This window comes from Halichoerus grypus, chromosome 15 (genome assembly GCF_964656455.1).
Source record: "Halichoerus grypus chromosome 15, mHalGry1.hap1.1, whole genome shotgun sequence".
In the NCBI taxonomy this organism is placed as follows: Eukaryota; Metazoa; Chordata; class Mammalia; order Carnivora; family Phocidae; genus Halichoerus; species Halichoerus grypus.
This window is the reverse complement of record NC_135726.1, coordinates 58,751,271-58,779,157: the sequence shown is the minus strand read 5'-3', so window position 1 is coordinate 58,779,157 and position 27,887 is coordinate 58,751,271. Positions and strand designations below refer to the sequence as shown.

Here is a 27,887-nt window from a genome sequence, read left to right as displayed (position 1 = left end):
GAGAGCAAAAAATAGTTAACACATAAAATGTAACATAATGAAGATTCATTTTACTTGCTAAAGTGGAAACAAATGACTTAGTGGGTGGTGGTGCAAAGGAGTCTTTTTTTTTTCAGGAAGAACATTCCTCTTTCTTCTCCCCCGTTTTCAAACTTTTAGGGGGCTTGAGGTTATCTTGCACATTTCTCCCTAAGAGTAGTCATGTTACAGAAAAAAGGAAAATATATAGGCAAAGATAGGCTAAATAAAGTGATAACAGAGCATACCTCTTGCTTGTTGTATGCATTAAAAAGCACAGTATTCGGATTCATCTACACATGGTATGCAATTCAAATTTGTTCCACGTAATAGCCTCTAACTAAAAACTGTTATGCTGAGTAAACTGGTGAGTGTGCTTTGTCTGAAACCCTATGTTGAAATACTACTCTTTATAGTGTACTTCTTAGTGCTGGGGGGGCAAGGAGTAGCAACTTACTCTTCAATATGCCCCCAACCACTGGGCACACAGGGTATTCACTAAGGTGGCAGTTCCCAGTGTTGTCTTGGGATTTGATTTAGGCTAGGGTGAATTTTACCAAACCAAGTAGGAATAACTAGTTGTGAGTTTGTCTACCAGGTTTCAGTCAGGAAACACACACACCGTGGGGTTCAGTAGAGGGAATTTAACACAGGGAACTAATAAAAAGGTGTTGGGAGAGGTGAGAGGAAAAACAGGGAGGCAACTCAGATCAGTTACAAGAGGCAGGTACCAACCCTGGAGCTTGAAGGCCTAAGGGTGGAGGGGATATTATCACAGCCGCGAACCAGGGCCACTAGAGGACCTAGACAGATCCCTAGGGACGTCCCTAGCAGGAGGTGGGACCCTAATAAGGGGTGAGTGGAGGGAGGTAGAACAGAGGCCATACAGCTATTACCATAGTCCCCACCCAAAGCAGAGCAAGTGAGAGAGAAACACCCTGGCTTCTCCCAACTCTCACCTTCTGGGGTATCGCTAGTGCCTCCTTAGTAAACCAGACAGAAAGCCAGTTGTCAAAGGACTCTGGGAAACATCACCTGCAGAGCTTAAACACATACAGTAGATTGTAGAGCAGGGGATAAGGCGGAAAATGGATCTTAGAGCGAAAAGGCCAATGACTGGCACAGGATCTCGCAGGGCCTTCTCTGAGCTGGACCAGGGCAACAATTGCCCAATAATCCTCCAGAATGACTGCAGTACACGTCCTTGTAACCTAGAATTCTTCCCAAAATGCTGGCTATTTCCTTCTCCTTAGCGTGCACTTACCTTGGCAAATGGCTGCAATTCTTTTGGGAATCCTAGGAGTAAAGGTCATAGTGGTGTTATAGGAAGGTTTTCCTCAGGAGCACCCAGCCTCCTGTCCATACACCCAGATCTGGAAACGGGCAGTATCTAGCATGGGTGATACCTGGACTGAGGCCTCCGGGACCACACATGAAGTGTTTCTAGACAAATAACAAAGTAAACTTTCAGTGGTCGACTACTGGTCTCATTTGTAGGCTTGCTAGTAATCACGGTCAGCTATCTGTCAGACCATCAGTGGTATGCTGGTAAAGCTGGACATGAAGCTTCCCAAGGGAAAGAAGTGTGTGTATACTATGTGAAATAAGTTTTTGTAATTATATAGATGTGTAGCACACATCTACAAATGATAGCAAAATACAATACTCTTGGATTGTCAGTTCTGCATAGCAATTGATTCTCTTAGAATGCCTTTGTTGACTTTTACCAATGTATGCTTAAAACTGACAAATGGGTATAATTCTGACAACGTTGGTTGATATTTTCATTTACGTTAAAGAGTAAGATCAAAGCAAAACAAGATGAGGACACAGGACAGAACTTCGCTTGTTATGTCAATGACAGAACTGAGCTCTTTGCTAATAGCTTTTGAATACCGGAAGAGTATTTCCTCTACTTTTTGTGCAGTTCAAAATGTACAGCCATGACACATTTTTAAGTTTAACCTGAATTACTAACATTTTCTCTGTCAACTTTTAAAGTCAACCAGCCTTGATTTGTAGTGTATGCTCTTAAATACTCCCATCATACTTGAGTTAAAATTACCAACATGTTGTCACTGAATGCAGAGTTGTGGCATGTCCCCCCTACAAATGCTAATCATAAATAAAATATAGTAAATAAATGCTCAAAACTCAGGTTCTAAACTATTGTCTTTAATATAACTTATTGGTTATAGTAAAAATTTAGACTATAACCTATAAACATATGTATACAATACATACGTTATATATTACCCAGTATAAACATGTATTTACATGTGTGTATTTCTACACACACATATATAAACACACATACGTATACACCTTTTAACAACCAGTTCACAAAATTTCTAAAAATATAAAAATTAGCTCTTGTAAGCCAGAATGAGGCTGCCCAAGTGCACCACTAAATCAACAGCTTTGCTTCTGGTGAGTTCCTGCTAGGGCTCAGCATTCCCTGGGCTGCTACACTTCCTAGAGATCAGAAATCCCTTTGTAAGAGCAGTCCCCCTTCCCAGCATGCCAGACATCTTAAGGTACTCTCAAAAGATAGTGATGTTTTCCTCATGGCACAGGTTCAAGGAAAGGCATTTTGGCCCTGTCTCAGGGAGCCTAATGACAAGGTAAGTGAGAAACTCAAGACATGAGAAAGCAAGTTCAGCATCCCAAATTTTCCAGTTCCTTCCTGTGTATCAGGCAAGGTCATTTCTGTACTTCAAATATCGTTTAGTTTCAGTCAGGACTTAGGAGATTTGCAATCATCTACCCAGAAAATTATGAGAAAAGCAATAAACTGCACAAATTAGCACATCAAATATGTAATACCCTGTGTACCATAAATTCAGTCCAGTTCAAAATTTTGTTCTAATATCTGAGGTCAAGCACTATGAAAACCCATTTTTGCAGCCATTTTCTAGATTCTGATATACATGTTGATACTCTGGGGAGTCTCTCAACCTCCCCTAACCTCTTTTCTTATATCAACCTCTAGGCCACTTTAGAATCAGATTTTCATTCTTTCTCTTTTAAATCAATGAAGCCACAGTGTTGGTGAGCTAAAAGGGAAATAGGCTAACCTTTAACCTTCATCCACAGCTATCTCAGGCAAAGGATAATTAGTTGGTATGGTTTCTTAAGCTTTCTTACGGGCTTAAGAGTTTTAAAAATTCCCAAATTCTCCCACAAATCATCATTCCAATAACCAGGATAGCAAATGTCCCTGAATGTCAAACAATTTACTTAAGAAATCTGCCAAAACTGTGAATTCACTTGGCATTGTAGCTCATTCTTTGATACTTAGCAATCATAGAGCTACAAGGAAGTCTTTTAACTGTGTTACAAAAATGGCTGGTGTTCTAGTCCATGCTTTAAGGCAAAAATTTTTAAAAAGTCATTATTGCTTTTGCTTTATATTCTCCCATTCCATTATGAACAAGCATCGTACAAACCCCTTGGACTGGCATTTCTTGTCCTTTTGATTGGTCTAAAAATGATCTCAACCACAGCTGATTAGCTGTTTTACTGTTGCTATCAAAGCATGCTACTTGCATGGCACAAAGTATGAATAGGAGCCTTATAATCCTTTGCTCCATTTCATCCAATAACCAATCTTTGTAATAACCCACTTTTCTCAGGATGTTTTGCCTGAAATCCATCCAAGGATACCAACTTCTGTATTGGTTAGGTTTCTTTGGTTGACGGCAAAAGAATTTAATCTGATTTTGAAATGAAAACAAGATACTAGTAGGATACAACTTGGAAAGAATATTCAACAGGTCAGCTCTAGTGAGCAAAGCAGCAGGATCACAGGCAGTATCCTTAAGTTGTGGCCAAAGGATGACTCATTTACAACTTCCTCCTGCGTCCCGAGGAGAGTTTCTGATTGGACTAAAGTGAACCAGGTACAATGGGCAACACAAACAAAACCTCACTGAATGACACCAGAGCAGCCCCAGGGAAAGCCTATGTGTGTTTCTGTGTGCATGGTTCCGATCTGTACTGTAGACAAAAACAAATATCTGATATGTATTATTTTCATAATTTTAACTATAAATTTTTGGTATTTATAACCATATGAAAATTATACCGTTAGTAAATTATATCTTTCTGTATGAAAATCTACCTCATTCTTTTCAGTGACTGTGTAATCTACTGGATTTTCTGTAATTTAACTGATTAACTAGTTTACTAGTGCTAGACATTTAAGCTGCTCCAAATTTCTTGCAATTCTATAATAAATGTGCTTATGCATCTATGTTTCTGCACTTGTGCTTTTCAAGAAGATAAATTCCTAGATTTAGAATCGCAGCAAAGTGCTTAGTTACATTTAAAATGTTGACAGGTAACACATTAGCTTCTAAAATGGCTTTTAACCAATTTATCCTCCCAATGTATAAAAATATATTTCTCACATCTGTAAGAGTACTAGCTATTATCCATAAAATTTGTGATTTATGTTGGTGGAAAGGGCTTTTTAAAATTTCAATTTATCCGATCATTACTGCAGTTAGGAACTTCCTCTTATTTTATTTGACAATTTCATGTTCTGCATCTGTGAATTGCTTGTTGGTGTGCTTTTCAAACTGTATCTTATCCTTGCTGCTTTTCTTTTTTTTTTTTTTAAAGATTTTATTTATTTATTTGACAGAGAGAGACACAGTGAGAGAGGGAACACAAGCAGGGGGAGTGGGAGAGGGAGAAGCAGGCTTCCCGCGGAGCAGGGAGCCCGCTCCGGGGCTCGATCCCAAGACCCTGGGATCATGACCTGAGCTGAAGGCAGACGCTTAACGCCTGAGCCACCCAGGCGCCCCTCCTTGCTGCTTTTCAACAGCACTTTTTAGAAGGGCTATATCCTTCATAATATGTATATGTTTAAAATATCTCCCAGCCTGTCATGTGCCTTTTAACTTTGCATAGTGCCTTATACCATGCACAAGGTCTAAATCTTTTACGTGCTCCTTCCTGTCACTCTCTCTTCATGGCTTCTAGACTCTGCGTCCAGTTTACCAAGTCTTCCTGAACTCAAAGGGACAGAAATATTCTATATTCTCTTCTAGAATTTTGTGTTTCCTATTACAACTTTAATCCATATTCAGGGAACTTCTCTGTAAGGAGTAAAACGTGGCTCTGACTTTACTTCCAGTTGGGTAACTGTCAAACACCATTTAAATAATCCATCTCCCCCAATGATATATCAAAAATACCATTTCAGTGGGGCTCCTGCCAGGCGCAGTCAGAGGAGCATGAGACTCTTGATCTTGGGGTTGAGTTCAAGCCCCACACTGGCTATAGAGATTACTTAAAAATAAATAGACACTTAAAATACTACTTTTGCAATCCACTGAATTCATGGGTATAAGATCTTTTCCAAAAATTTCCTATGATGCTTGCCTACTTACCACTCTATATGATTTTCAGAACAAAACTGTCAATGTAAAAATATCCTACAGTTATCATGACTGAACTGAGTAAATGTAGACATCTTTACAGTATCGAAACTTCCATCTACAAACATGTATGAATCTCCATTTATTCAGAACCTCTGTTCTCTTTCAATAGAGATTAATAATTTCCTTTCCATATAGAACCATAAGTAAATTAATCTATCATTTCATTTTGGGGGGGTTGATATCAGAACTGAATTAGCCTCATGAAAGAAGTATTCCAAATACTTTACAGTATTATGTTTTATTTTTTTTCTATACTCTAAAACAGTTTAATTAGTGGTTCCTTTAAAGTTTAGAATTAATCTGTGAACCCAGGTGTCTTAAAATATGGCTAGACTCTTCAAGTTCTCTATTGCTTCAGTTTTAAACATTAAGGAATTTTTCTTTTTTTGCCTTGATTAGCTATAGTCTTACATTCCTGGGTAAATTCTAATTCTTTTGTTTCAGTCTTATCCAGAGCTCTAGGCGCTTCCTAGAACATATTCTATGTACCAGGTTTACACTAAATTTCTGCACCTACAAAGGCATACAGCCATGGGGTCATGAGAAAGCCTCTATGTTACTCTGATGTCAAACTTAAAAATACTACATATGCTAATCCTCATTATCCACCTTAAGATGTAGTTTCAGTTCCAAAATTATTATAATCTCCTAGTACTGATATACTGCTTTCCAGAGTTCACTCTTTAAACATAATTTTTAAACAGACTCTGAATGATACTGACTTAACATTTACCAAGCACTTAGTCTGGGTCAGGCACTGTTGCTAAGCACTTTATATGCATCAAATAGTTTAAATTTTCATAACCAGGGTTTTGAGAGAGTAGTTTAGTTACATTTACATGTTTAAAAGACCACCGCGGCAGTAGTGTGAAGAAAGAACTTGAAGGAAATAAAACAGGATGTAAGACCAGTTTTTATATTGGAACAGGCCAGGTGAAATGACTGTGTTTTGGAGTAGGACAATGAGAACTGAAAGAAGTGGACGAATTCCAAAAATATCTAGCAGATATATCCACGGGGCTTGCTGACATATGGGGTGAGGAAGAGCTAAATGCCTGAGATGACTCTGCAGCATGAACTTTCTGATGATGAGTAAGGTGTGCACTTTGTCTGAAGACTTTTCCACATTCTTTACATTCATAAGATCTCTCTCCAGTATGAATTCTTCTATGTAGATTAAGGTGTCCAATCTGGCTAAAGGTTTTCCCACATTCCTGACATTCATAAGGCTTTTCTCCAGAATGAATTCTCTGATGAACTGTAAGGGATTGACGATGGCTAAAGGCTTTACCACACACACTACATTCATAAGGTTTCTCCCCAGTATGACATCTTTGATGACAAATAAGAGATGATTTTGTTCTAAATGCCTTCTCACATTCAACACATTCATAGGGCCTTTGGCCGGTATGGAGTCTCCGATGCTGAGAACGGGATGAGCTATCGCTAAAAGCCTTTCCACATTCGCTACATTTATAGGGTTTCTCTCCAGTATGAACTCTCTGATGTTGAATAAGGCGGGTAGTCTGGCTGAAGGCTTTACCACATTCATTACACTCATAAGGTTTCTCTCCTGTATGAATTTTATGATGTTGGGCAAGGTGTGCCCTCTGGTTGAAAGCTTTACCACATTCCTTACATTCATAAGGTTTCTCTCCAGTATGAATTCTCTGATGAGTAGCCAGCTGTGAACTGATGCTGAAAGCTTTTCCACATTCTTTACATTTGTAGGGTTTTTCACCAGTATGAATTCTCAAATGAATAGCAAGGTGTATACTCTGTCTAAAGGCTTTCCCACATTCCTTGCATTCATAAGGTTTCTCTCCAGAATGCACTCTTTGATGTTGTGTGAGTGAAGCATGATGGCTGAAGGCCTTCCCACAGACAACACATTCATAAGGTTTCTCTCCTGTGTGAATTCTCTGATGGACGGTAAGGGATGAGCCGTAACTGAAGGTTTTCCCACACACTTTACATTTATATGGTTTCTCTCCAGTATGAATTCTCCTATGCTGAATAAGGCCTATGTGATCACTGAAAGCTTTCCCACAATCGATGCAATCAAAAGGTTTCTCTCCAGTATGATAATACCTCCAGTGACGAATAAGGGATGTGTTCTGCCTGAAGGCTTTCTCACATTCGATACATTCATAGGGTCTTTTGTCAGTGTGACATCTCTGATGTCGGGCAAAGGATGAGCCGTCACTGAAGGCTTTCCCACATTCCTTACATTCATAGGGCTTCTCCCCAGTATGAATTCTCTGGTGCTGAGCAAGGTGGGCAGGTTGGCTGAAGGCTTTTCTACATTCCATACACTTATACGGTTTTTCTCCAGTATGAATTCTTTGATGTTGAATAAGGTGCACATTTTGGCTGAAGGCTTTCCTACATTCTTTACATTCAAAGAGCTTCTCTCCAGTATGTATTCTGTGATGTTGAACAAGGTGCTGACTCTGGTTAAAGGCTTTCCCACATTCTTTACATTCATATGGTTTTTCACCAGTATGAATTCTCTGATGAACAGTAAGGGAGGAGCTGTGGGTAAAGGTTTTCTCACATTCATGACATTTAAAAAGTTTCTTTCCTGCATAGACTTTGTGTTTTACTACCGTGGAATTTTGGGAAAAGCTTTTTTTACCTGACTTGTGATTATAAACATTTTCTTCTATATTGTCTAGATGGACAAATTTCCCAGATTTGTTATAGTTGTGATCTATTTCCTTAGTAAGGGTTTTCTTATGAGTGGTTACTTCTTGCCTGATAAATGCCTCTTGACTTACCAACTCCCTCTCAAAAAGATCTTCACATTTCCAATTTTCTCTGTAAGTGGAAAACTCAAGTCCATAGCCTGCAATTCTCTCCATTAACACATCATCATACATGAAGTGCTTCAGAGATAATTCTTGTGTCTCATATATAGATCCTAAATCTGAAAGATAACAAAAATCCAGTGCTTCCTTTATCATCGGATATAACAAAGGAAATATTTAATGTGGACAAGGTGATTCAAAAATAGGGAATCCCACAAAATCTATTATGCACCACCACATCAACTGAAAAATATGCAAGCGAAACATGGAGAAGGTGTTTAAGAGAATTAAATGTAGGATAATGAGGTCCTAGAGAAGTAGGCTACAATAATGTATTTTTTTTAAAGATTTTATTTATTCATAAGAGACAGAGACAGAGAGAGAGAGAGAGAGGCAGAGGGAGAAGCAGGCTTCCTGCTGAGCAGGGAGCCCGAAGTGGGGCCTGATCCCAGGACCCTGGGATCATGACCTGAGCCGAAGGCAGACGCTTAACCATCTGAGCCACCCAGGCGCCCAATAATATTTTTTTATTTTATCCTGTATTAACATAACAGACTATAAATTAAACACCATTCCTCTATTCTTTCCCACTTCCAGTTGATTTGCATATACAGGTAGGTGAATGTTGTTTAAATACAAATATCATCACATAATTACTGCTGATCAAAAATCTCTACAGATTCTCAGCAACCACAAATACTTTATGCTTCATGACTTCCCTTGGGGTTTAGGTAAACTCCTAGACTAATCTTTTCATAACCAGAAAATAGTGTTTGTATGTACCATTGCTACATATTTCAATACAGCAAACTCTTCATTTCTCAGAGATCCCTGAACTTCAGGTTGCATAGTAAGGCATTTTTCCATTCATCTTCTCATTCTCACCAGCCTAAGAAGAGTGTCACTTCCCAGTCCACATCTTAATGGGGTTTTGCCATAACTCTTTTTGAATAAACTAGTTTCATAATGATATGTAGGTGTGTATTACTATTGTGAAGTTTTTTTACTGCCACTTAAAATACCTTTCTTGCCTTGTGAGCTAGAATATAAGCTTCAGGGAAGGAATAATATGCTTTAAACACTACTACTAAGTCACTTAACATATATCACAGAAACTCAGGCATATATAAGTTCTCAATAAATAAAGAAATTTGTATTGAAGAGATGATACTAAGAGAAAACTTCAGGGAAAAGGCTGGTATCAAGAAAGGGCAAAAGAGAAAGTGCTTTCCTTTCCTCTCTTAGTAATAGTAAATTAGTAATAGTAAATTACTGACTAATCCAATACTCCCTAAAACAGTTTTCTACTATGTGTCAAGCATTATGGACACTAATGTAATAAAAGACCAGTTGTTCTTGAGGAGTATAGAAAGTGATTAGAAAGGTAAGACCAACAAAGAAAGTAATTGAGAAGAAAATACGGAATATCAAGTGAGAGCCCATGTGGTAAAAAGTAAAACTAGTATAAAAGTTCAGAGATGAAAGAGATCAAATCTACTAAAGCAGTTAGGAAGGACTCAAAAGTGTTAACAAGCTTCCTACTCCTTCCTGCTGCTTCTTTCCTTCCTAACACTCAGGCTTCCGTAATTCTAGAATTGAGGCCATGAGAGTTCAATGAACCAATCACCTATAGTTTTTCTTACACAGATGACTGAAGGGAGAAATACTGGACAGAAAAACAGAAAGCTGGGTACATCATGGATTCCTCCCATGAAGATAGTCTTCAACACTACAACCTCCCATGGGAAACCATGGTTGTCCCTTATCGTTTTGGCCTTTCTCAACACAGATGCTAAGATATCTTACTCACTTAATAATAGTTGAATCTATACTGTGACTCAATATCCCACCAAATGTATAGGCTTCATCACCCTTCCTTCTACCTTCCCTATTCTTCACAAGGCCAATTATTACTTCTTATCAGGAAAGTTCCTCTATTTCCCTATTTAAGGCAGGTGGTAGATTCCTACACAACAAAGTATAAAGCATGTCTAAGCGGGGCTAATTTCTCTTCCAATATTTGGCTAATTGGAGGATCCTGGAAATCTAGGATCCAAATCATCTCAAAATGTAAAGATCCAATACTGTTATGGAAGTGAAAGAATTTCATAAAGGCACAATTATCATGTATGATTTCAACATTCCCTTGTCTTTGTGAACATTCAGTTCAGTGGGGGAGGCAGAAAATAAGCATGTAAACCATAAGCAGGTTAATTACAGGCTTTCCTGAGTGTTACAAAGAAAATAAGTGGTTTGATAGAAAGTAATTGGGTTGGAATAAGGGAATGTTCATTACAGAAGGTGGTTAGGGAAGGCCTCTGATGAGATGATTTTTGAGCTCTGGCCTGAGAGTCTGTGGGAATTCACAGTGCCTAGCTAGATAAGATTTAATAAATCTTATCTGGATGAAACTAGTTGAAAAGCAAAGAAGGAGTGTCCTTCCCTGGATGAAACTAGTTGAAAAGCAAAGAAGGAGTGTCCAGAAAACTGGGCCCCCTTTAAGGTTTCTGGACTGAAAACAGCCAGATCCTCATTGCGGCTCAATGCACTCATCCGGGGAGTAAATGCTTGACTTAGGAGAAACATTCATCTTTGGAGGTCACATACCCCATGCGCTCCCTGTCTACATGCCGGTCATGAGCACAGCTTGTTCTATTCACACGATACTCCCTATACCACTGTCCTGATTATTACAGCTTCACATTCCTTCTTGTTTTTCTTATTCCCTTGTTGTATTGATAACATTCACAATAAAGGTGGAGGCAGAGTCTGGCTCGGGACCTTCCGCCACTAGAGCATCCAATCCCCAGGCCCTCCCCTTTCTCCTACTAAGGTGTCTTTTCATTCTCTGTCTCAGGGTTTGCTGGCCAAAGCCGACAGGAGTCAAGCATGGACAGACAGCCAAGAGAAGGGCATTCTGGGCAGAGAAAACAGGAAGTGCACAAGCCTGAATCAGTAAAGAGCTTGGTGAGTTCAGAAAAGGTGACCAATGGGTAAAAGCAGTGCTTCTCAACTGTACTGTCAGGCACTCGTCAACATCTGTAAGGCAAACAGAGGCAAAAGAATGATACTGCTTGTGATCCAGAAGCAACCAAACTTGGAACTCAGACTGCCTCTGGCCGCACCTGGTCTCTCAAGGCTTAGAGATTCTGTGTGTTCGCATACCTTTAACACACTTGAATACCTGGATACCTCACATAGTTTAGAAAACTCTGTACTAAAGTAGAGTGAAAAAGCTAAAAAATCATAGAGGATAAGGTAAGAGAAGTAGGATGGAGCTGGTTACATAGGGGCTGGTAAGGTCTGGCCTTTCCTATTTGCAACAGGAAAGCAAAGAAAGATATAAAGCAGCAGGACAGATTATGATTTTCAAGCAGCACCCAATTTAGGAGTTAAGATTTAAGAAACAGAGAAGCTTATATAAGTCTATATGGCAAAAGGAAAGAAGGGATGGGAAAGAGCTGGATAGAGATTTTTGCAAATTGAGTTAGCTGTTAGAGAGAAGAGATATCTAGACATTTGGGGAGCCTATGCTACGTACTAAAGTTTCAATTTTCTCCTCAGGCTTGGAAGGCTTGAGAAGAGCTTCTAAATAGCATAAGAAAGGAGAAAGTATCACCTTTGAAAATAGCTGAGCCATTATCTAGAAAGGATTCCCCTATCTGGTTCTCCCACACTCACCTGGGAATGGGCTTCTTGTCATCTCTGTCTTCATCTCCCAAGGCTCTTTCCCTTGCTCCAATAAGAAGATCATATATGGCTTAGAGATGCAAAGACCTGCATACAAAAAAAAAAAAGACATGAAAATTGGCCGTGTTTTGGGTATTTCAGAACTATAAATCAGTTCCTTAATACTGATGGAATGACATAACATGAATGATTAGATCAAAGGGTAAAACACATTTTAGAGACAGATTACATAAAGCTTCTGGCATAGTCTAGTGGAACTGCCAACAGTCAACTTTATGAAAGTTAAATAATTTTCTAAAGGACTCGGGGCAGAAATTCTGCCCAGCATTTTCACAGGATCATCAGACAGCCAGTAAGTGATGTATTGTAAAGAGCCCCTAGAGACAGAGTTTGGAGTTTGAATCAAGTTAACTGCCTGCTTAAAAAAACAAAACAATGTGGTATATATACACAATGGAATATCATGCAGCCATCAAAAGGAATGAAAGCTTGCCATTTTCAACGACGTGGATAGAACTGGAGGGTGTTATGCTGAGCGAAATAAGTCAATCAGAGAAAGACATGTATCATATGACCTCACTGATATGAGGAATCCTTAATCTCAGGAAACAAACTGAGGGTTGCTGGAGTAGTGGGGGGTGGGAGGGATGGGGTGGCTGGGTGATAGACACTGGGGAGGGTATGTGCTATGGTGAGTGCTGTGAATTGTGTAAGACTGATGAATCACAGATCTGTACCTCTGAAACAAATAATACATTATATGTTAAAAAAAAAAGAAGATAGCAGGAGGGGAAGAATGAAGGGAGGGAAATCGGAGGGGGAGACGAACCATGAGAGACGATGGACTCTGAAAAACAAATTGAGGGATCTAGAGGGGAGGGGAGTGGGAGGATGGGTTAGCCTGGTGATGGGTATTAAAGAGGGCACATTCAGCATAGAGTACTGGGTGTTATACGCAAACAATGAATCATGGAACACTATATCAAAAACTAATGATGTAATGTATAGTGATTAACATAACATAATAATAAAAATAAAAAAAATTTAAAAAACTCTTCAGAGAAATATAACAGAATCTACAGCCTCTACAATGTATTATTTATAGTGTCTGAGATAAAATCCAAAATTATTACACCTAAGTAGAAAGAGGGAAAAGTGAATCACACTCAGAAAAATAAGCAATTAATGAGGAGCTAACCAGTGATAACACAGATGTTGGAATTAGTAGACCAGGATTTAAAAACTGCTATTATAGGGACGCCTGGGTGGCTCAGTCGTTAAGCATCTGCCTTCGGCTCAGGTCATGGTCCCAGGGTCCTGGGATCGAGCCCCACATCGGGCTCCCTGCTCAGCGGGAAGCCTGCTTCTCCCTCTCCCACTCCCCCTGCTCGTGTTCCCTCTCTCGCTGTGTCTCTCTCTGTCAAATAAATAAATAAAATTGGTAAAAACAAAACAAAACAACTGCTGTTATATCCATACCCAAAAATGTAAAGGAAAATATGCTTAGAATTTCTCAGCAGAGAAATAGAAATTATAAAAAAAGAACCAAGTGGAAAGTTTAGAATTGAAAAATATAGTATCTGAAATTTAAAAATTCACTACATTGGGGTGTCTCGGTGGTGCAATCAGGTTAAGCACCCAACTCTTGGTTTTGGCTCAGGTCCTATCTCAGTGTCATGGATCAAGCCCTGCGTCAGGCTCCGTGCTCAGTGCAGAGTCTACTTGAGATTCTCTCTCCCATTCCCCTCCCACTCATGCTTGCTCTCTCAAATAAATAAATAAAACTTTTTATTTTTTTATATTTTTTAAGATTTTATTTATTTATTTGACAGAGAGAGAGACAGGAGAGAGGGAACACAAGTAGGGGGAGTGGGAGAGGGAGAAGCAGGCTTCCCGCTGAGCATGGAGCCCGATGCGGGGCTTGATCCCAGGACCCTGGGATCATGACCTGAGCCGAAGGTAGCCGCTTAACTGACTGAGCCACCCAGGCACCCCAATAAATAAATCTTTTTTAAAAATTCACTACAATGGCTTAACAAGACAGTGAAGAAAACACAAAAAGAGTAAGTAAATTTGAAGTTAGTCCAATAGAAATTATCTAATCTGACATACAAAGAAAAAAGATTTTAAATAATGAACAGATCTTCAGTTACCTAGGGCATAATATCAAAGGTTCTAATATACTTGTAATTGAAATACCAAGAGAGACAGCAGAAAAAATTATTTGAAGAAATAAAGCCAAAAATTATTCAAATTTGATGAAAGACATACATTTTGTTTCAAGAAGCTCAGTGAACCACAAGCAGGATAAAAGGGGCTTCTCAGAGAAGCATGGTGCATGCATTGTTCATTCATGCATGAAACACATCTTTTTGGGACCCCTGGGTGGCTCAGATGGTGGGGCATCTGCCTTCGGCTCAGGTCATGATCTCCAGGTCCCGGGATCGAGCCCCTGAGTCGGGCTCCCAGCTCAGCAGGGAGTCTGCTTCTCCCTCTCCCTCTGCCCCTCCACCCCACTTGTGTTCTATCACTCTTTCTCTCTCAAATAAATAAAATCTTTTTTAAAAAGTTTTAATAATAAATAAAAATGTAAAGAGTCACTAATGTAATTCTAAATTATGCAGAGGAGAAAATATTCTTACCCAGTGATACCAGGTTCTGATAGTTCTCCAACATCATATTCTTGTACAAATTCCTCTGAGCAGGGTTCAGCCATTCCCATTCCTCCTGGGAAAAGTCTATTGCCACATCCTTGAATGTCACCAAGTCCTGAAATGACACAAATACACTCTTGATCAACCAATGCTCATTTTCATGCATAACTCCACGTTGAAGCTTTAAGTTGTTTCCACTTTATGTGAAAAATAGCCCTTGGAGGAGAAAAAATATTAAACCATTATAATATTAAGCTCCAACCTAAAATGGTAGTTATTGAAGTGTTAAATTGCACCATATGCAAGGATGCTAACCTATTTCTTGGCATGTGGAAATACGGACAGTGGCCACAGGGCAGTAAATAAGAGCCTCAAGGAATGACTTACACCTGTGGTTGAACCTTTAAAAACAAAAAAGATTATCTAAATTGATTGTTTGCAAATGGTACTCTATGAGATCCTAGTGTTTCAGAAGGGAAGGGGCACTGAACTGATGGGGCTGATTTTATTTTTTCTTACACAATAAAAATAATGAATATAACTAGAATGCAATTTTCTCATGCTATGCCATTAAGAACTAGCATGACATGCCATACCAGAGTAAACTGGGTAATAATATGAGAAATCACCCAGCATTAAGACTACAACACATTCAATCTGTATACTGAGTCTGCGTACAACAAACCTATATACTTTTTTTTTTTAAAGATTTTATTTATTTATTTGAGAGAGAGAATGAGATAGAGAGAGCATGAGAGGGGGGAGGGTCAGAGGGAGAAGCAGACTTCCCGCTGAGCAGGGAGCCCGATGCGGGACTCGATCCCGGGACTCCAGGATCATGACCTGAGCCGAAGGCAGTTGCTTAACCAACTGAGCCACCCAGGCACCCAACAAACCTTTATACTTATGATAATATCAAAATGAAACTGAATAAAATTTTTAGTTTATTTTTTAAGTATCTTTTTAGGGATGCCTGGATGGCTCAGTCGGTTGAGCGTCTGCCTTCGGCTTGGGTCGTGATCCCAGGGTCCTGGAATTGAGTCCTGCGTCAGGCTCCTTGCTCAGTAGGAGTCTACTTCTCCCTCTGCCTGCCACTCCCCCTGCTTGCACACTCTCTCTCTCAAATAAATAAATAAAATATTTTAAATAAATAAATAAATATTTATTTTAGAGAGTGAGCAAGTGAGTGAGCAAGCATGGGGAGGGGGAAAAGGAAGAGGGAGGGAGAGAGAGAGTCTTAGAGTCTTAAGCAGATTCCACAGTGAGTGCAGAGCCCAGTGCAGGGCTCAGTCTCACTACCCTGAGATCATGACCTCAGCCAAAAGCAAGAGTTGGATGCTTAACCAACTGCGCTACCCAGGTGCCCCTAATTTTTAGTTTCTTAAAGAATTAAATGTGTTAAGAGAAAAATAAACGTCCAGTTATAATCACCAGCAGGTTGTAAGAAATTTTAAAAAATATTATGGGCCTTTTTCATATTCAGATTTATTTCCATCGAAAAGAAAAATCTTCATGCTCAGTGCCTTGTATACCAATGACATTGGTAACTGACTATATAAAGACAAAGCTATACACAGAACGTCTTAATTTGCTTTTTGACAGTAAACACTTAAGTTTAGAACGAAGTCATGATACAAAAATATTTAACGTATGGGACTTCAGAAGATATATACACATTTGAGAAAATGTTTAGTCTATTTTCCACATAAAAGTATTAAAAATTTGTTGTTGTTGTTTATTTTTAATCTCTACAACCAACGTGGGGCTTGAATTCATGACCCCAAGATAAAAAATTACATGATCTTCTGATTGAGCCAGCCAGGCGCCTGGTATTAAATTTTTTTTTTCAGATTCACTGTGAGCTACTGGTTTTCCTGAATTCTGGATTGCCCCTTCTAGTTAGTTGAGGCTGCCATTTTGGCTGATACCCATCATCTTCCATGTTCTTATAAAACCAAATTCATTCACATGAATTTATCAAAGCAAGCAGAAGTAGTCACATTCTTTCCAATATTTAGTATAATTTGGTCACTAGTAAGGAAATAGGTGTTTTGGCTATTCCCACAGAAAAATAAATTTGATTGCTTGTGATCCTGGTATTCATGGCTAATTATTTGGTATGTATACCATCAGACTTTTCCCAATGTTTATGTAGGTATCTTTTTTTTTTTTTAAGATTTCATTTATTTATTTGACACAGAGAGAGAGACAACTAGATAGGAAACACAAGCAGGGGGAGCAGGAGAGGGAGAAGCAGGCTCCTGGCTGAGCAGGGAGCCCAATGTGGGGCTTGATCCCAGGACCGTGGGATCATGACCTGAGCCAAAGGCAGACACTTCACAACTGAGCCACCCAGGAGCCCCTGTAGCTATCTTTATATGCATGTATGTCTAGTTCTTATTTTTTACTGATAATCTTATATTCAATTAAATAAATTCTAATTTATAGCATTTGAAGAGATTATAATTATTTTTTTAAGAAGAAAAACATTTATTGCAAGGTATCAGATAATATATGGGATTTCCAGAAGGACTAAAGAACAAAGTTTGCATGCTACACAACCAAAAGCTACACATCAGGAGAAAAGCCCAATTAGACCAAGATGGTTATTTTTCAAAAATCTCATTCTCCAGTGTCACCCACAGATAAGCACCTAACATGCTATGATTCGACCAGTAGGAACTTCAGCCAGAGCTGCCCCAGAACAACCAAATCCCTCTGCCACTATGTTGGCTTTAAAATCCTATATCCCTGAACTTAGCTGCTGCTTCCTGTTGCTGACTTCTACCTTCCACACATTGCATTGGAAGTCTCTACTTGGCATATATAAGTCATATATAGAATCCTATTTGCAAAGGAGTCTGGGTAATGCAGTTTTTAGTTTTCTGGTTTGCCCCAATACACAGTAAACAAAAACTGATCTTATACTAGGCCAACAAAAGCCTTAACAAATGTTAAACCCCAAAATTTTCAGGCTATATTCTCTGTTCAGGATTCAGAACAACTAAAAACTATGAAAAGATGAACTTAAAACCTTATGTACTTGAAAATCTATACATGCACCAGTGGGTGGCTGTCGGTTAAGCGTCTGCCTTTGGCTCAGGTCATGACCCCAGGGTCCTGGGATCGAGTCCTGCATCGGGCTCCCTGCTCAGCAGGGAGTCTGCTTCTCCCTCTCCATCTGTGCGCACTCTCTCAAATAAATAAATAAAATCTTTTTTTAAAAAAAGAAAATCTATACATAACTAATAGTAATAAAATTATTTTTTTTAAGATTTTATTTGACAGAAAGAGAGAGAGCACAAGCAGGGGGAGCAACAGAGGGAGCGGGAGAAGCAGACTCCCCACCGAGCAGGGAGCCGGACGTGGGGCTCAATCCCAGGACGCTGAGATCATGACCTGAGCCAAAGGCAGATGCTTAACCGACTGAGCCACCCAGGTGCCCCATAAAATTAAACTAGTAAAACAGACAACAAACTTAGGATATGGAAAAATGGGAACCCTCATACACTGCTGCTGAGGAGGTAAAGTGGCACAGCCCCTTTGAAAAAACAGCTTAGCAATTTCTTAGGAAGTTAAATATGAATTTACCATATGACCCAGAAATTCCACTCCCAGGTTAATCTACCCAAGAAAAATGAAAACGTATCTCCAAATAAAGACTGCACATTTCACTATTTAATGTATACTAATTCATTTATTTATGTCTATTTTCCCCCTCTGCCCCACAAGGGCACAGTCTTTGTCGTTTCTTGCTGCTCCGCCAAAATCTAAAAGACCACCTGGCATGTACAAGGTCAAAAAGTATCTGTTAAATAAATAACTTTAAAATAACCAGCAAAGGGGCGCCTGAGTGGCTCAGTCGGTTAGGCGTCTGCCTTCGGCTCAGGTCATGATCCCAGGGTTCTGGGATCAAGCCCCGCATCGGGCTCCCTGCTCGGCGGGAAGCCTGCTTCTTCCTCTCCCACTCCCCCCTGCTTGTGTTCCCTCCCTCACAGTCTCTCTCTCTGTCAATTAAATAAATAAATAAAATCTTTAAAAAAATAAATAAAATAACCAGCAGGGCTTTTTTAAAAAACTGCCTGATTCTAAAATTTGCTAGAAAAATAAACTTATAAGAACAGTCAAGAGAATTATGGAAAAGATGAGTAATGGGAAGAATATTAGCCCTTCCACATTATAAAACACCGTAAGTGCCCAAAGACAAGGCAAAAATTTCCCCAAATGTGCTTTATACCATAAATTATTCCAAGGTTTCCAATGTCAGTATACCCAGTGAGATTTTATTCAGAGTTCCAAAGCAGAAGTAGATTGATAAAATGCTCACTGCTGACAAGTTGAGGACTTTTGAAGAATGACATAGGAGAAACAACAGTAATAAATGCTAATCTAGACTATTCACCGATTACTACAATCTGCCAAAGATAGGTTCTGATAAATAAATACCCCAGGCTTTTGGTTGAGAACCCAAAGAAAGGACTACACCCCAGAATTGATGGTGAACCAGAAATAACCCAGCTTTCAGAAGGACTGAGGCCCTGGGGTGCCTGGGTGGCTCAGTCGTTAAGCATCCGCCTTCGGCTCAGGTCATGATTTCAGGTCCTGGGATCAAGCCCCGCGTCGGGCTCCCTGCTCGGCGGGAAGCCTGCTTCTCCCTCTCCCACTCCCACTGCTTGTATTCCCTCTCTCGTTGTGTCAATCTGTCAAATAAATAAATAAAATCTTTAAAAAAAAAAAAAAAAAAAAGAAGGACTGAGGCCCTGCCTCTAACCATTTCAGCTCCTGGCTAGACTAAGATTGAGTTGTTCTTAGCATAGCTGTGTGCCTGAAGCAAAAGTAAACCGTCTCTACCATGGAGAAATGGCTCATTGTAGGACTAGTACAGGAAGTATACAGGATGAACCTAGATATGCAGTATCAAAGTCGGTGTTCAACAAACAAAAAATATCCCACAATGATGGGGTATGACACAGGAGTTGCTAAAAGAGCGCCTAATGACCAAAGCTATAACAATTTGAGCAACAAAATAATGTAGTATTGGATTATAGCCTAAATTATAAAATAAATACGCATGAATCCATGCTAATACAAATAAATGACTGGATAAATAAATGGAGGACTTAGGCAGAAAACAGGGAATTACATAAAACAATAAAACACATTCTAAAACTAAAAATGCAATAATGGAAGGTAAGATTCAATGATGGATTTAACAGTAGATTAGAGAATTGAAGAGACTTAGAGCATAAGCAAAATATACAGAGTGAAAAAGGTCTAGCCTTTATGTAATCGTAATTTTAGGAGAGAAAGGGTCTGAGCTAATGTTTGAAAGATAGTGGTTGAAAATTTTCCAGGGCGCCTGGGTGGCTCAGTTGGTTAAGCGACTGCCTTCGGCTCAGGTCATGATCCTGGAGTCCCGGGATCGAGTCCCGCATCGGGCTCCCTGCTCAGCAGGGGGTCTGCTTCTCCCTCTGACCCTCTTCCCTCTCGTGCTCTCTGTCTCTCATTCTCTCTCTAATAAATAAATAAAATCTTTAAAAAAAAAAAAAAAAAAAGAAAATTTTCCAAAATTGGTGAAAGTCACCAAGCTACCCTAAACAGAACAAAACTGAAACAGTAATAAAATAATGTTGGAAGGTTGATAAAAAAGGAAAGTGTATGTGTGTTTGGGGTTATTACTGAACAGAATCTTTATTATCTCTAGTAGTAAGTTAATAGGTAATATCTACAACAAAAATAATTAAGGAATAGTGTTCCAAACATTTTATTCAGGAATATGAAGTTAACTATCAGAACAACTAAGACGTAAAGTGGTAACACTGTGGAGATACCCAACTTTTCCTATAGGACAAATGAAGCGCAAAAAAAATCTTAACAGAAACGCCTGGGTGGCTCAGTCGGTTAAGCGTCTGCCTTCGGCTCAGGTCATGATCCCAGGGTCCTGGAATCAAGCCTCACATCGGGCTCCCTGCTCTGCGGGAAGCCTGCTTCTCCCTCTGCCTGCAGCTCCCCCTGCTTGTACTCTCGCTCACTCTCTCTAACAAATAAATAAATAAAATCTTAAAAAAAAAAATCTTAACAGTATGCAAATTGGTTCTTACCAGTTTGTGTGTACAGTAACATCATATACACCAAATTCTAAAAGTTCTGTATCTGGAAAATTATGTTAGATGATTCATAAAGTGTTCCTAATGCTTAGAAAGACACAGATGCCCAAATCCATTTTTCTTTTTGAATATTTCATTAACTCTGATAGTGGGAGATGGGGGCAGGGCAATGTTTTAAAATTAATTTAATGTGATTTTAATATAAAATGTGTAATTAAATATTAGTAAGTGGACATTTGACTCCCATCCATATAACAAAAGCATGTTTTCCACTTGGAAAAAAATCTGGAATGGAGAACTTCTCATCTGGAAAATTAAGGTCTCCCTTTATATTCACAGTTCCTTTCACAAAAGGTAAATTTAAAATTATAAGATTAAAAACAAATACAAGAGGCGCCTGGGTGGCTCAGTCGTTTAGCGTCTGCCTTCAGCTCAGGTCATGATCCCAGGGTCCTGGGATTGAGCCCCGCATCGGGCTCCCTGCTCTGCAGGAGGCCTGCTTCTCCCTCTCCCACTCCCCCTGCTTGTGTTCCCTCTCTCACTATGTCTCTCTCTGTCAAATAAATAAATAAAATCTTTAAAAACAAAACAAAACAAAACAAATACAAGGGGGTGCCTGGGTGGCTCAGTCAGTTCAGTGCCCAACTCTTGATTTTGGCTCAGGTCATGATCTCAGCATCCTGAGATCAAGCCCTGCATCCAGCTCCCCGCTCCATATGTAGTCTACTTAAGATTCTCTCTCCCTCTGCACCTCCCCACTCGCTCATGCACTTTCTCTCTCAAATAAATAAATAAATAAATAAATATTATTTTTTTAAAAAACACAGAGATACAAGTAAAACTCAATGTAGTCTAGGGCACCTGGGTGTCTCAGTCGGTTGAGCCTCCAACACTTGATTTCAGCTTAGGTCTTGATCTTGGGGTCGTGGGATCAAGCCCTTAGTCGGGCTCTACGCCCAGCAAGGAGTCTCTTTGTCCCTCTCCCTCTGTTCCTTTCCTTGCTTGCTCTCGAGTACTCTCTCTCTCTCAAATAAATAAATAAATATCTTTAAAAAAACAAAAAAACCCAAAACTGAATGTAGTCCAGCAAAAGAATCAAGTGTAAGATGCAGGGAGCATTCCAAATCAGTTAAAAAAGAGATGAATTATTCAACAAATGCCATTCAGTCAACTAGAGAGGCAAGTGGGAGAAAAATGAACCCCTGACTCACTTATGATAGGTTAAACATTTAATGTAACAATTTAATGTAAATTAAGTTTAATGTATAAATTTAATGTAACTTTGAACCTTATCTTCACAGAAAAAAATCACCAAAATCAAATATAAACTTATCAGAAAACTATGAGGGGTAAAACAAATCTTTTAGAAGAAAACTGGGTATCTATAGATCCTGGGGTAGACAAGGATTTCTTAAACAGGACCCAAAAAAAACACAAGCTGTGAAGGGAAAAACCTATCTGTGTATGAATAGAATACCCCGGATGATATATGTCTCCTAAGAACTGGAAGGCAAAAGGGAGGTTTTATGTCTTAAATTTCATACTATATATATCACCTATTTAAATTTTTTAAATTTGCAAAAATTAACTAGAATAAGGTTTTTGAGGTAAGCAAAGAAAAACATTTAAGAACTTAAGGATAAAATTAGAGATTTGAACAAAATTCAGCCAAAAGGATGATTCATAATGCATTCTGAAAATAAGAGAGGGACAGCAAATGCACATTTTACTTGGAACCCAACTCACTGGTTCCAAGACACCTCTATTCCACATAACAGAAACCAAATCTTTTCCCAGGCGTCAATACTGAATTAAATATGAAGTGGCAAGAGGGGACTCAGAGGAGGCTCTATGCTTCATCATACTCAGTTTTACTTACCCATCAGGCAGTTTGAGTTAGTGTGCTCTGGGAAAAGTGGGCACCAGGCCCGTCAAGACTGTTGTTAATCAGGGAATTTTCAAAAGAAAAGAAGCATTACTAAGTCCTAAAGAGTAAGACTGCCTTTCACGGATGAGAATGGAAGTAACTAACCTGGGATATGGCTTTCACTAGTTCAACAGTCATTTCCACCTTTCCTTCCTGGCTTCTCTTGGAGAACAGCAGTATCCTAGAGGACAGGCATGGAGGGAGAGAAAGGGGAGTGAGAAGATGAGGCCTGCTCTCCACTCCCAGAATCATCAGCCTGAAAATTCTGTCTTCCCCTTCTTCCTCCCAGCTTTCCTTAATTCCACTGCCCAAATAACTGGAAGATTCTAGGCAACCTATGGCCACTGAGGACTGTAACTTATAATTCTGTTTCTCTTATGCTTGAGTTCCTAAATTTAATCTTTTTCCTAAAAGTTGCCTTCCCATTCTTGGTCTTATTTTTATAGGTAAAGGTGGCTCTTTCCCTCCCTGCATCTCTGCTTCATGCTTTGACACAGTCTACGATTTGAAAATCTGACTCCTCAATGCATCAGAAGCCAGGGTTATCATTCTCCACCCAAATCCCCACAGGCCTCGCCTGCCTCTCACGCTGGAACAATGGGCAATGGGATAATTTAGCATCCGATTCTGCCACCTTCAGTCTCACCTCTGTCTTCAGTCCCTTGGTTTCCCTTCCTTTTTGTCACCCAGAACTGAAGGTATCTCCTGCTCCAGTCGGGGGCTCTAGTCAGTCGCCCCACCTACTGCTTTTTACTGGAATTCTTGAACTGGGAGCAGGGAATTCTACTCTAGGATTCTTACCTCAGCAGCACACAATACCCAAAACCAACACACATCAAGAAGCTAGTGTTCTTCCAAGTAGTGTCCCCATACACATCAGTCACTCTGGGCCAGCTACAAGCACACAGTGTGACACGCGAACACTGACCCAATATCTCACCGACTTCCTGACTACAGAGGACATAATCCCAAGCACCCAAAGGAAGCCACATCATATGCAGTCGCATACACCATGGTCTCGGAGGCCCATATACAAACACACATGGTGATACACAAATATCACACATACCCCCCCCAATCTTATTGTCTCACACATAACATGGCTCACTGCGCCCTCATCCACAACCCAAAAGAGGCTCTACCTGCAAGCCTTCAGGGGACAATCTGCAGTTCACATGGTCTCCGTCCTGCTTACTCTGGTCTCACACACAACCACGTCACTAGCTTTCCTCTCTCTCACACACACACAAACATGACGGTCTCTCACACTCCACATTCACACACAAAAACACACACATTCTCAATGGACACTTTCAAAGACACCTGGATTTCTGTTACACATAGATACCCTTCAAGAACAAAATTCAACCGAGGAAAATTTAAAGATCTAATTGGTTCTGTTCAGCAGTTCAAGAACAGGGCTACATCCCATCCTGCAAGTAGAGGGGAGCTTCAAGGAGTTGTATGAATCAGACATTTTTAGGAGGGTGGGGCAAGAAGTTATTAGCAAAAGAAAGGAAAGGACTGTTTCAGGCAAGGTAACTTTCCCTGAGTGGGATTGTAAGGGGTCTTATGCAGATTACCTCAGCTTCCTTTGGGGGAATGGAGAAGGCCCATGTGACATGTTACCTCATTGGTGCCATCCAGAAAATTCTTGACTGGTCAGTTAAAACTCCATTTCTGGGGTAGGTGGAAACTGCAATTAGGACGGGTATTGGGGTGCCTGGGTGGCTCAGTCGTTAAGCGTCTGCCTTCGGCTCAGGTCATGATCCCAGGGTCCTGGGATCGAGCCCCGCATCGGGCGCCCTGCTCAGCGGGAAGCCTGCTTCTCCCTCTCCCACTCCCCCTGCTTGTGTTCCTGCTCTTGCTATCTCTCTCTGTGTCAAATAAAATCTTTAAAAAAAAAAAAAATTAAAAAAAAAAGTGTTTGCCTTCGGCTCAGGTCATGATCCCAGGGTCTTGGGATCGAGCCCCCCATCGGGCGCCCTGCTCAGCGGGAAGCCTGCCTCTCCCTCTCCCACTCCCCCTGCTTGTGTTCCTGCTCTCGCTCTCTGTCAAATAAATAAATAAAATCTTAAAAAAAAAAAAGGATGGGTATTAACTGCCTGTCTGAGGACTTGACCTAAATGGTGCCAAATTGGGCCTGTGGTTTTCTTTTTACCACTACACAAACACACCCTGGTCTCTCACATTGTAGTTGTGCCCCCTTCCCCCACGTCTCACACACACCAAATACATAGTGCCCTCTCTCACACTCAGATACCTCATAGGACAGACTCACACACTGCAGTCACACACTCACACCAACATGCTCCTGACATTTCACACTTTCTCTTACACACACCTGCCACCATTTCTGACATCTCACACACACACACCTCCCACCATCCCTGGCATCTCACACTATCTCACACACACACACACATCCCATATGTATGGCATCTCACACTCTCTCACACACACACCCCTCCCACATCTCTGGCAGCTCACACTTTCACACACACACACCCCTCCACCATCTCTGGCAGCTCACACTTTCTCTCACACACACCCCTTCCACCATCTCTGGCAGCTCACACTTTCTCTCACACACACACACCCCTCCACCATCTCTGGCAGCTCACACTTGCTCTCACACACACACCCCTCCACCATCTCTGGCAGCTCACACTTTCACACACACCCCTCCACCATCTCTGGCAGCTCACACTTTCACACACACCCCTTCCACCATCTCTGGCAGCTCACACTTTCTCTCACACACACCCCTCCCACATCTCTGGCAGCTCACACTTTCTCTCACACACACACCCCTCCCACATCTCTGGCAGCTCACACTTTCACACACACCCCTTCCACCATCTCTGGCAGCTCACACTTTCTCTCACACACACCCCTCCCACATCTCTGGCAGCTCACACTTTCTCTCACACACACACCCCTCCCACATCTCTGGCAGCTCACACTTTCTCTCACACACACACCCCTCCCACATCTCTGGCAGCTCACACTTTCTCTCACACACGCTCACCTCCCACGTCTGGCAGCTCACACTTGCTCTCACATACACACCCCTTCCACCATCTCTGGCAGCTCACACTTTCTCTCACACACACACCCCTTCCACCATCTCCGGCAGCTCACACTTTCACACACGCTCACCTCCCACATCTCTGGCAGCTCACACTTTCTCTCACACACGCTCACCTCCCACATCTCTGGCAGCTCACACTTTCTCTCACACATGCTCACCTTCCACCATCTCTGGCAGCTCACACTTTCTCTCACACACACCCCTCCACCATCTCTGGCAGCTCACACTTTCTCTCACACACACTCACCTCCCACATCTCTGGCAGCTCACACTTGCTCTCACACACACACCCCTTCCCCCATCTCTGGCAGCTCACACTTTCTCTCACGCTCACCTCCCACATCTCTGGCAGCTCACACTTTCTCTCACACACACACCTTCCACCATCTCTGGCAGCTCACACTTTCTCTCACACACACACACACCCCTTCCACCATCTCTGGCAGCTCACACTTTCTCTCACACACACACCCCTCCCACATCTCTGGCAGCTCACACTTTCTCTCACACACGCTCACCTCCCACATCTCTGGCAGCTCACACTTTCTCTCACACACGCTCACCTCCCACATCTCTGGCAGCTCACACTTTCTCACACACACTCACCTCCCACATCTCTGGCAGCTCACACTTTCTCTCACACACACACACACCCCTTCCACCATCTCTGGCAGCTCACACTTTCTCTCACACACACACCCCTCCCACATCTCTGGCAGCTCACACTTTCTCTCACACACGCTCACCTCCCACATCTCTGGCAGCTCACACTTTCTCTCACACACACTCACCTCCCACATCTCTGGCAGCTCACACTTTCTCTCACACACGCTCACCTCCCACATCTCTGGCAGCTCACACTTTCTCTCACACACACTCACCTCCCACATCTCTGGCAGCTCACACTTTCTCTCACACACACACCTTTCGCATGTCTGGTATCTCACTCTCACACCTTCCACTCAGGCTCTCCTGGAGCCTAGCACACGAGCTCACCTTCCACGCACAGGCGCACCACTTCTCTCACACTCCCGCCAGCACACCCTGGTCGCCCGCCGGCCGCTCGCGTCCAGCCCGCCGCACACGCCCCCTCCCCGCACTCGCCCCGCCCCAGCCGCCCCCCAGCCCCGCCGGCGGCCGCAGCAGCCCCCGCACGCCCGCCCCTCGGACCGCAGGATCGCACCGCGCCGCGCTGGCCTCTGGGAAATGTAGTCGGCGCGGGGAAGGCTCCGCGGCGGCGTCCGGGTTGGAACTCCACCGCCGGGGTCAGGGCGGCCCGCCTCGCCTACCCGGCCCGGCTCCCGGGCTCCGACTGCCGACCCGCGGGAACAGCCCACCGCCTCCGCCCGGAAACCACCCCTCTCACCCGAAGGGCCGCAAGCGCCAACGCCCAGGCTCCGAACGTGCAGCAGACGAATCTCCCGAGGCGGGCGGCGTAAGGGGGAGGAGCCCGAGGGACGAGGGGCGGGGATGGGGCGGGGCTTAGTGGAGGGGGCGTGTCCTTGGGCTGTAGAAAACGGGAGGAGGAACCCGAGAGCCGGAGCGTGCGTGCCTGCGATTGAACACCGCGGGGCTCGGGGGCGTGGCCTAGGGGTCAGGGGCGTGGCGGAGCTGGGCGGGAGTGTGCGCAGGCGCTTAGAAAGCGCGCTCCCCCTCCTTTCGCCTGGAGACCGGAAGCGTCCCTAGTTACCAGGTGGCAGGTGCGAGAAGACGGCGCTGCGGGCGGCTCCCTGGGCGCGCTCGCGGGCGGCTTTTCGAGGGGACGCTGTGTCCGTGTGAGCGTGGAGTGGCTCCGAGTGCGGCCCTCGAGCCTGTCCGTGGGAGCGTGGTTTTCTTCCTGTGCTAAGTTTTGCGACAGGAAGAACAGCGATCGGGAACCCCGAAAGTGTCCTATCCCCAAAGTGACGACAGCAAATTAGTAACGGTCTCTCCTGCCCAACGGGAGCGTCATCATTATCCTTACTGTTGAGAGGCAGTGAATGAGACGATGTGTCCGCCGCCAGACTGCTGGGCTTGAACCCCGTCCTGCCCCCCGACCCCAACAGTGGAAACGGTCCCCGCTATGGGGGACTAAGAAAGAGAATTAGGCCTGCACTGGAAAGAAAAGCCATGCAGGGGGATACAGCAGGGGAAAACA

At 42.0% G+C, this 27,887-nt stretch overlaps 1 protein-coding gene across 4 annotated transcripts; it reads right to left on the bottom strand.

The window, feature by feature from the left end:
* Positions 1 to 28: 28 nt before the first annotated feature.
* On the bottom strand, positions 29 to 27,203 carry LOC118538558 (zinc finger protein 471-like). Of its 4 annotated transcripts, XM_078062422.1 has the most exons (7): positions 24,286 to 24,515; positions 22,762 to 22,837; positions 14,611 to 14,737; positions 11,960 to 12,055; positions 8,249 to 8,397; positions 1,283 to 1,461; positions 29 to 189 (listed from the first exon to the last, which is right to left on the bottom strand). In XM_078062422.1, the coding sequence occupies exons 1-6, from the start codon at positions 24,297 to 24,299 to the stop codon at positions 1,339 to 1,341; spliced, it is 585 nt and encodes a 194-aa protein (XP_077918548.1). In that variant the 5' UTR covers positions 24,300 to 24,515; the 3' UTR covers positions 29 to 189; positions 1,283 to 1,338. The 4 variants fall into 4 exon arrangements, with proteins under 4 accessions (XP_077918548.1, XP_035952478.2, XP_035952479.2 ...); XM_036096585.2 differs by lacking the exons at positions 29 to 189; positions 1,283 to 1,461; positions 24,286 to 24,515 and adding an exon at positions 27,117 to 27,203 and having other exon boundaries at positions 2,173 to 8,397; XM_036096586.2 differs by lacking the exons at positions 29 to 189; positions 1,283 to 1,461; positions 24,286 to 24,515 and adding an exon at positions 26,747 to 26,827 and having other exon boundaries at positions 2,173 to 8,397.
* Positions 27,204 to 27,887: the final 684 nt, after the last annotated feature.

Coding starts and splice junctions, on each gene's coding strand:
- LOC118538558 (XM_078062421.1), bottom strand. Junction 14,738..22,761: donor TAGTGAAAGCCATATCCCAG/GTTAGTTACTTC, acceptor GTGTCATTTCAG/GACTTGGTGACATTCAAGGA. Junction 8,398..11,959: donor GACAAGAAGCCCATTCCCAG/GTGAGTGTGGGA, acceptor GTTATCTTTCAG/ATTTAGGATCTATATATGAG.